The sequence below is a fragment of the Athene cunicularia genome, assembly GCF_003259725.1.
Source record: "Athene cunicularia isolate RWA chromosome 3 unlocalized genomic scaffold, athCun1 chr3_part1, whole genome shotgun sequence".
In the NCBI taxonomy this organism is placed as follows: Eukaryota; Metazoa; Chordata; class Aves; order Strigiformes; family Strigidae; genus Athene; species Athene cunicularia.
This window is the reverse complement of record NW_020799097.1, coordinates 42,188,186-42,198,671: the sequence shown is the minus strand read 5'-3', so window position 1 is coordinate 42,198,671 and position 10,486 is coordinate 42,188,186. Positions and strand designations below refer to the sequence as shown.

Sequence of the window (10,486 nt, the reverse complement as noted above, 5' to 3'; positions counted from 1 at the left end):
AGCTCGGCGCCGTCCTCCGCATCCCTTCCCAGCGCCGCACAGCCCGGGCTGGGAGCAGCGCGCCAGCCGCTGGCCTGCAATGCTCTTCCCCAGCAACTTTCGGTGCCACACGGAAACGCCACGTTTTCTTTGCAGAGCAGGGTTTGATGTTTGTTTGTTGCCTTTTCTTTCTGGGATGTGCCCACCCGTTGCTATGGGATGGAGAATAGCTGCCAAATAAAAAGCGTAATGAATTGCAGCCACGGGACGTTGCGCTGGAGCTGAAACGGTTAAATTTTTCGTGGTACCTTTTTTTCCAGGACCATCATAAATGTTCGTGTTTAACAAACCACCACATACACCACCTGTTTTTCTATAGAAAGTGTTACAAAGTAAAATCCCTTGAATCCAAGCTTGACGAAATAAGCAGATAATAATTCTAAGAGAGAGACTATCAAACTTCCTTAATGAGTAGTTGCGCTTTATTGCTGAAATACAGGCCTGGAAGCTACCGTTTTGTGTTCAGCTAGCATTCCGGATATTATTGTATGAATCTTTAAATAACTTTTGTAGTCATCTCATCTTTCTAGTAATTCACTGGTTTTGCTAAATGCTACTAGGAGAAAGGGCTAAAGCCAGAATTATAACCATTTCAAAAGACCTAACAAAAGTTACTTCAAGTTATGGCCTTAAATTATGCGCTGAAATATCAGTGCTTCAGTGCTGTGTATAAAGTTAAAAATAGCTTTATAGCTAAAAATATGCTGAATAGATTTAAATTAGAAATCCTGTTTTTTTATTTAATCAAATAGAAATATGAAGTTAAGTGTGCAGCTTTGAAGGAATCTTCAAAGTGTACCAAACCTAGATATATGGTTGATCACTCTACAGCTTTGATTGTTTGAAAGAAGGTATTACAGCAAATTATTTCACTTTTTAAAATTTTATTTGAGCAATTCCGATTAACATATGGACCATTTGAAAGTCTTACAGAAACTTACAATAATACGCTAAGAAAGAAGCTTATAGCTATAACTGAAATATAAGACATATATAGAAATGTATGTTCGGAGGTAACAGAACATCGGTAATGTAACCTCCAGTATGTACTCTAAAATATGTCAGACTTAGTTTATTAGACTGTGATTACATTTAGCTGTAAATAACTGTGGTGCTACTAGAACTGATCTCTTTTTGTATAGAAGTGTCACTGGATATAATGACGTGAAGATTTTAGCAAGCCATTACCATAAAGTGAATTAGTCTGATTATTAGTCTGAGTATTTTAGGTATGCAAAGTGTGAAGTAATTGCAGAGTCTTTTATTTTCTCTATTCCTGGTTATCATTTGTTTATAGAATTACTGCTTTATCACGTAAGGGACATTTTTTTTCATTTCAATCTCAAAAAGACCATTGCTTTTGCAGTGCAACTGCCGGTAAGGTACAGACTAGTCCCATCTAAATCAGTTTGGAAAAGTGTTGATATGTATTTGTTTTAATCTCATTGTAATAACCTGCATATGGGAAATGTCCTTCTTATGACAAAGGAGATGAAGAGAGCATGCATCTTAATGACTGATTACTAACAGTTTAGAGCACTAAGAAAAACAATATACTTTAAGCAATCAAATTGCTAAGATTAATGTATATCTGCTTGTATGTGGATAGTACATAATAATTTAATAATTTCTGCACAAGTAAATGCATAGTTGTGGTTGCAGATAACTTTTTTAATAGTATGAAGAAAAATATTAATTTGTACAAAGGTTGTAATTTTGTAATCGCTTTTCTATTCAGACTTTGATTTTTGGTTTTACATTCCCACTTATTTAACAAACAGTGGATTTTATTTTTTTTCTTTTTTAGTAATATTGCTGGACTCTAAAGCACAACAGACAGAGTTGGAATGGATTTCCTCTCCTCCCAATGGGGTAGGTACTCCAGGAAAAAGTTAAATTCCTAAAGATGTGTAGTTATTTTACCAAAGCAATTAAACTAGCTCCTCCTCGTAGTTCTATCAATAATTGTACTAAATGTTTACAGCTTTTTCATTTTTAGAATGGAAAGAAGTGTACCTCAGGTTACAGTGTACAAATGTACAGGCTAATTAAAAGGAAGACTCTCTTTAGAAACTCACCTAAATGTTCTCCGTACCTTTATATATCGTAGTGTAATCATTTGTGCTGTACCAGAAAGCTCTGTATATTTATGACATGGTATTTTAAATCACTTTTTCCTTCTTCTTTTAGAAACTACAGATTTACTTCTGTGTGGAAACTTTCTAAAAATATGTTTTTCATTTTCTGTATAATGGGTGATCATAAATTTGTTTACGATGTTTTCTTTGTAATTGAATAGCACAGATTGAAGTGCTCTAAAATAAAAACATTTATACTGCAGATGTGTTTGAAATGACATTCCAAACTTGAAATGTCCCCAAGTCTCGAGGAGCTTGCTCTCCGGAACTAGGCATGAATTATGTGGTTAAGGCCTCCTCCAGCTTGCTTACAAATTATTCTCATGGTACTCCACAACATGTACCATTGTAAACTACATCATTATAAAAAATAAGACGTTTAGAAACATTTGTGTTATTGTCTTATTTACTATATATGTAAAATTGATAAATACTGCTTTCAATCTGAATATGAATCCTGAAGCCTTGAGGAAGAACATTTTCAGAAAGATATAATAGGTATATTTTCCTACCTTAGCTCAGTCCTACCTTAATTCAGTCTGGAAAATCATAAATAATATGGACAGTTTTTACTCATGGAAGCGGTCTCGCTGAATCCATTGCAACTCGTTGCATGAACAAGGACTTGGGGGGATCAGGCCCTTAATCTTCAGTGCATTAAGAAATCTGGAGCCAGAAGAGCGTGAAGTGTGAGTGGGGATATAAAAGTGTAACAAATCCTTTAAATAAGAAGAATGAAAATCTGAAAGTGTCTTTCTTTAAAAGCAAGATCGTAAAATCAATACAAGCATAAACTGGAAACAAATCTAAGGACTTTAGAAAGAATGTAATGTGAGCTCAACACATATGATGGCTAATAACCTCGGCATTAGTGTTTTGCACTGATTGAAGCCTTCACCAGAGGTGTTTGAAAGATTAGCTTGGTGGCAATTATATTAGGCTAACCTGTAGATAATGGAAGACATGTCAACACATGTTACACATGTCAGCATACCGAAAGATGAAAGTAGAGTCCAATTCAGCAAATAGTAAAAGGAAGTTTTCAGAGGTAGAAGCCAATTACAGTCGGTAATTAAAAGTGAATCAAAACTAATAGCTGGATTTGTATGCATGAAGATATTAGGAAAGTTACCTGTAAACTAACATAAAAGTGACATTTTAATAATGTAATTTTGAAAATAAATGTTTTTCTAGTGATTTTGCTACTACTCAGTAAAGACTTCATGGAAATAAACACAGAAAATCTTTTTCTTGAGAGAAACTACTGCACCATCACAGTACAGAATATATCAGCCAAGCAGTTGTTAAAAGCCTCATTCAGCTGCAAATGTTACATCTAACAATGATCTCAAACATTGTTAAGATAACTAAGAAGTTAAAATATCATATATTGAAATCAATAGAACAAGACATATTCAAATGGGATTAGATGTATATTACCATGTGTTGCAGCAGGACAAAGAAAAGTTGTGTTTTCTTGCTATAAAAGCTATCATGGAATTGATCAGTTTAAAAATACTTTAATGATACATGACCTCAGATGGCATAGATGAAAACATATCCTGAAATACTGATGTATTTTTTTCCCTGCAGAGAAGCAGGTACACTTCCAGTGGACTACTTGCAGTAATAGTTCAGTATTATATAATTGAATAATAAATCATATTTCCTTATGTTTTTAGGAAAAATCTTATTCCATGGCTTTGGAAAAATATGGAGGAAGGACTTTAGTGTTCAATGTTAGGGGTAACGTAAAGTAGGGCCTATCCGAATGTAGTGTTTTTTATTGTCTTCCTTGACTGTAGCATAAGAATCTCTCTGATACTAGCTAGTCTCATGTACTGGGCTTTTGACTCCAAGAAGGCTCATTTGAGTTGTATCACAAAAAATGTTAAATATATTTCGTTTGTTGTTGTTTTTTTGTTTTGCTTTCTGTTTTTTTGTTTTGTTTTGTTTTTTTGAGGGGGTGGGGGTGGGGAGGCGGCAATTGGGAGTTGTTTTGATGGAGCAGTCCACACCAAAACACGAGGAGTCACATTCTGTTGTGTGGTGTTTTAGAGTTACTTTCACTTCAAAGATACGATACATCATCTGACTGGAATATCTCCAGCAGAATCTGGCTTGATGTTTTGAGGGAAGACTGCTTACATAAGATAAAAAAAATAAACAAAAACCCCAATCCAACTCAAAAAACAACCCTAGCCCAACCCTACCTGATGTGAAAAGGAGAATATAAAAATCAGTAAAATTTAAGGCTGCATGCCTTCTTTGTCATCTTTGTGTTTAGGGGTTATTTGTTTTCTTTTCTTTTTATTTGTTTTGTTGGTTTTTTGTTTGTTTTTCTTTTCCAGTGTGGCAGAAACAAATTCTCAGTCCAGGCCTTTGGGATTTTTTTTTTTTTCTTCTTTTCCTTGCTTGTATTAGTTCTTATAGAGGGGGGAAAAAAATCTTACTCATTCAGATATAATACATCTGTTATGAAGATAGACTTTATTCTGTTCTGAGGTTAATACAGTTCTGTATGCAATCAGTTAAGTTAACTCAATGAGCATTTAATAATATATTTCAATCATTTAATATCATATGCATATATAATACCATACATGCCATGTCTGTATTAACTATAGGTCTTTGAAATGCACTTTGATATTTACAACTTCTGTGCATTTCAGCATCTGCAGCCGTGAAATATTTTGTGGTGATAACTTCCAGCATCCGTTCAACCACATCTGCTTTTTCTTGGAGCAGTAGACCAACATTAAAATGATCTCATTTGCTGTCAAATAGGCTTGCAAAGTATTGTATACTGCATGACTCCTAGTCTGGGAAACCAATGCCTGCCACGCTTGGTTACTGGTGTCAGGAATGTCACTGGGTGCTCCATCCTGCAGAGGTGCAGAGTATGCTAGTCCCACAAAGCATTTAAGCATATGCTTACCATTAAGCTTATAAGTACTGTCATTGATCTTAAGCGTGAGCTTAAGTGCATTATTGACACAAGGCCAGAGGGCTAAGTGCCATACAGAGAAGTTATGGTTGCCTCTATCATCGGGAGAGGATAGCTCAAACCCACCCTCCCCTAATTTATTACAGCTGTGGTTTCTTCAGTGAATTAGTTGTTACAAGAAATATAAAATGGTGGGAGACAGACAGTTTTGGTTACACCTGAACAAATCCGCCTGGTTGATTTCAGTGAAAGGTTTGCCATTGCCAGAGGTGCAAATTCCCACGCCACCAAAGGCTGTTAAAGAATATGGGACTGTTACAGGCTTACCACTTTTTTATGTAGTTGGTATCCTAAAGAGGGAACAACAACAAAACCCAGTCTTTGAACCAGTGAACTTTCAGTCATGTGGGTTGTTCTTAATTACGTATGTAATCTCATGGTTCATTTGAACTCTCAACTAAATAAAGTTTACTCCTTTTAATGTGGATGCAGCCACTAAACAATATCTGAGGTGAGGAACTCTGCTTGCCTTCTTTGATTTGTAAGTAGAACTGAAGGTGGACTGAACAAAAAGGGGACAATCAAAATGTTTTCTTGATTGCAGATTTTTAATTCTGTCTGTTTTCTGTTGCACTCTCTCTATGCCATTTTCATTGTATAGGAGTGAAAATTGTCTGACTCGGAAGTTTCAGTACTCGGTGCCATGCTTTCTGTACAACTGGAAGTTCTATGTACACAAGTTTTATGTACTGTAACACTAGGCAATTTTGGTTTCTAACACTTCACTGACCTTAGGTTCCTCTGGAAGTGAACCTGCCTCTCTTCTTCTGGTCTTTGCTTATCCAAAACTGTCATGATCTTAATGAAATGTGGGAGAGCCCAGTGTGTAATAAGAACTTGGTACACTGAACCGCCTTCTCTGAAGCTTCCCCCTTACAACTGTGTTGATGATATGCCAATGTTTTTTATTTATTTATATGTGGGAAAGAGATGAAGTGAGAGAGAACCTTCAGCTGCTTTAATATGTATTTTCTTCATCTGGGTGCTTAAGAGCATTTTAACAATAACCTACGTTTTATGAAGCAGTACTGTTACAAAGGAGGGAGACTTGTATGAGGCCTTTTAAAACACACACAGTAGTTACATCTGGTGGTGTACTTGTTTTATATTACTAACTGTTTGTTATTGTTTTAGTGGGAAGAAATTAGTGGACTGGATGAAAACTACACTCCCATACGAACATACCAGGTATGCCAGGTGATGGAATCAAACCAAAACAACTGGCTTCGGACTAACTGGATTGCAAAAAGCAATGCACAAAGGATTTTTGTAGAACTGAAATTCACTCTGAGGGATTGTAACAGTCTTCCTGGAGTTCTGGGGACTTGTAAAGAAACTTTTAACTTGTATTATTATGAAACAGACTACGACACTGGCAGGAATATCCGAGAAAACCAGTATGTAAAAATAGACACAATTGCAGCAGATGAAAGTTTTACCCAGGGTGATCTTGGGGAGAGAAAAATGAAACTTAATACAGAGGTGAGAGAAATTGGACCTTTGTCCAAAAAAGGATTCTATCTTGCATTTCAGGACGTAGGGGCCTGCATTGCTTTGGTCTCTGTCAAAGTCTACTACAAGAAGTGCTGGTCCATCATTGAGAACTTAGCTATTTTTCCTGACACAGTGACTGGCTCCGAGTTTTCCTCTTTAGTTGAAGTACGAGGAACTTGTGTCAGTAGCGCGGAGGAGGAGGCAGAGAACTCACCGAAGATGCATTGTAGTGCAGAGGGAGAATGGTTAGTGCCTATTGGAAAATGTATCTGCAAAGCAGGATACCAACAAAAAGGAGACACGTGTGAACGTAAGTAAACGTACAGCTTGCTGTAATATATACATTATAGGTCATGTTCTAACAGCTTATTTTTATTAATATTTTTGTAAGGTAAATACATTATCAGTCTGCTCTTAAAGTTTTTGAATCCTTAATCTGTACACTTCACAGTGTCTAATCTAAAGCAGTCAGCTCTTCTGGATATGGAAATCAGTGGTTGCTTATTGCATTTTTAAATTTAAACAAGAAAAGTTAAAGGTGTATGAAGTATAAATATTGATTCAGGACTAACATTTTAAACTGGTTAAGATGATGTTCCTTGTACCTCTTGGTAATGCTGAGGTACAGTGCTTGGTAATACAGAACATTGTATCAATAATCTCAGATATGAGTAGTCAAACTATTTGTTCTTTTACATGATCTGTGACAGAATTATAAGGAAACTAACACTGAAGTTAGTTCTTTCTAAACTAACTAATTTTTCTTTCTAAAGAAAATTAATCTTTCTAAACTAATTCTTTCTAAACTAACATTTAGAATGAGGTGTGGTTAGTAATGGAAAGAATACACACACAATCAAAACTGAGTTAGAGGTTTGTGTTGTGTAAAAATTCAATCACAAGATAGATCTTTCAAACAGAATACCAAGTTTTCCAAACAGAATAAAGTATATTTTCCTTTCTATGATATCTTTTTGTCTAAAACTAATTCTAGACTTCTGGCCTGCTGTGGGATCATGGTGGTTAGTTTAAAACACTAGCAAATCAGAGACTACTCGGTTCTAATTCGGACTGATTCAGTTATCCTTATTCTTAGAATGATACTTACCCTTAACATTGTTGTCACTGGGGATACATGTGTAATAAATTTTTGCTTAGCATGAGAAAGGATATTTCATTGTCTTTTCTTACAGTAAAATCAAGAGAATAGGCAGTTTGTTAGAAGTCAGGTATTTTCATGTACATGTAACACGAGGTCTATAATATTTATCACAAGATAACACAAGGAGTTAATATAGGACCATATTTTTATTGTAAGATAGGCAGACACTTGTTGGTGAGAAATGTTGTTAAGTCAAAAACTGGACAAAGCTTGTGAAGAGGGAAAACCTGCATAATCTCAAAAACAAAGCTGGCAGCAGTTACAGAGTCTGAGATGTCTGTGTGAGGACTTAAAAATCTGTGTAGGATTAGGGACACCCTAAACCAAAGTAAATGAATCTCCTTATTAATAATTTTTCCTCAGAAAAAAAGCATGATTGTGTTCTTGATGAGTTTTTACAAGGTGAAGTGAGTGGAGTTGATCTGAGGCCTTTGTAGCTTTGCACAAGTCTTTCATTGTTCTGTTGGGAAAGGATGCGGGTTTATACACTGTGGAGGGTGATCTCATTAGGTGTAATTGTAATGTGAAAAACTGCCCCCACAAAACCAGTAGACTGTATTAAAGCTCTGTTAAAAATATTAAGCTCTGTGTCCCATAGAAGACTGTTTTGAGGTTTTCAAATGTGTTTTTTTGAGTGACTGAATTTTTTTCCTTTTCTTAGTTAACTTGCTCTTGGTTACAGACCTAGTCATGGTTGATGTCACTAATCTACTAATTTTATTTGACTTTCAATAAAGGAGAGAAAGTATTCAAAAAAAGGAAGCAATGTATTTTGGGAAGTGTGTGGGGGACAGGACCTGAGTGAGCATGAGGAGGATGGATAGAGAAGAAATTGTTGTTTGTTAACTGGAATTCAAGTAACCTGTTTATTAAATAGGCTTCTTAATTTCTAACTGTGCTGATGTTGACAAAAGAATTAAATGATAACTTGTACTCAAGTATAGTAGCGTGCTCATTTGCAAGAACACTTCCCATTTTTTGGCTTGCTTCCAAAGCAATTGCTAAGAGAATACGCTATCCTGGAAACAGTCCAGAGGATCATTTATGGTATTTTTCCTCTTTTCTTTCAATGATCCTGTTAAGAGTTTCAAAACAAACTCTGGCTCTATATTGAGGCAAGTTAATGTATTGGAGAGGGAAAAGGTGGGAGGCAGGCACTCGCCCAATGCATGCTGTTGGCAGCTCCCGAGTCAGAACAATCTGTGTGACTGTGGCACACGATAGTAATTGCCGTCTGTGATACTTGTTAGCCGTGTCTGTGCTTGAGGATGTTATTAAGTATGATCAGCTATGTAGTGACCGATAATACAGCTGGCACACTGATACTGCGTCTGTTTTTTGTGACAGATATTGAGAGAAACTTATCTGAACGTTGACACTAATGCAACTGGCTATCTGTTACTGTCAAGCTGTGTAACAGATCAAGCAGAAGCAAGTTGGCGTGTGCTTCCTTAACCCAGAGCTTTTATAGCCCTGTCTGAGGGCTCACTTCTGCAAATACTTTGTACGTGGCATGCTGCGTGACTTCTTTGGGACTACTCATGGCAGAAAGCATTGTGCTCTGTCAGGACAGGCAGAAGTCTGTGATTCCTCTCTCACACTTGCTAAAGCTCAGCTGAATTAACTTAACACAATAGGAAGGTCCTTTAAAGATACAGAATAATACCTTATCTGGCTGCATTGTAGCAAAGGTAGGAGTAGATGGCCACATTGTAGTTCCAAATAGCTCTTCAGCCTGTAACTCAGTGGGGATTTTCATTTGTGTTATGCTAGCTTGATTGGCTGGCTGTGATTGAAGAATGTGTGCCTTTTGCATAGAGCTTCTCTCCTGTGTGTGAAATTTATTGAGTTCAGATAATAAAACAATTGAATTTTGATTTATAGACAACTCTGCACTGGATGTGTTGCCAGATTTTTTTTGTTGCATGAATGTAAGTAACTGGTAATGCTAGGAAGGATAAGGAAGAAAACAATGAGTGGTGAAATGCATGACCTGGGAAATGAGCTCCCCTGTGTTCCTTCTCCAGTGATCAATCTTTCAAACTGAATTAATCTTATATTTTTTTGGATGTATGCCAATTACTTTTTACTATAGATGTGCTGAGGAGTCAATGCCATCTCAGTGATCTATCGTGATAACACACATACATAAGAGAGCCAAATTCCAAAAGCTCACAGTTGTAATTTAAAGCAAAATCTTAAATCTGAACTTTGAATTGCAGATTCTTTTGCTTATATTCAAGGACAGTATCTTCTCAGTGTTGATCTTAATGTCTGTTGTTGCGTGGCACTAGGCTTAGATATGGAAGTTGTACATTCTAAAGGATTGTCTTGAAAGGTACCTAGCAAAGGTACCAGAAAGGTACTTAGAAATAATCAGTTTTTACATCATTATTTATTGCATTTCTTCTGGGAGGGAAAAAGAAAAAAACAACAAAACAACAAAACAACCCCCCCCAAAAAAACAAAACAAAAAAACCCCACCCCAAAACACAACCCAAAAAAACCCAGCCACAAAAACCCAATAAAGTTCTCAGTAACTGTGGTGGACTCCAAGTAGGTCAAACCCAATAAAGTTCTCAGTAACTGTGGTGGACTCCAAGTAGGTCTAACTTTGATTTTTTTTTTTTTTTTTTTTTTTTTTTT

At 36.2% G+C, this 10,486-nt stretch overlaps 1 protein-coding gene across 7 annotated transcripts in view; it reads left to right on the top strand.

Annotated features, from left to right (window-relative positions):
• Window positions 1–10,486, top strand: part of EPHA7 (EPH receptor A7) — a 167,223-nt gene that overhangs the window by 2,258 nt on the left and 154,479 nt on the right. For all 7 annotated transcript variants that reach the window (XM_026844869.1, XM_026844873.1, XM_026844868.1 and 4 more), the window contains exons 2-3: window positions 1,847–1,911; window positions 6,319–6,988. In XM_026844869.1, the coding sequence (XP_026700670.1) occupies window positions 1,847–1,911; window positions 6,319–6,988 (735 nt within the window). The remainder of the gene's footprint in view (window positions 1–1,846; window positions 1,912–6,318; window positions 6,989–10,486) is intronic.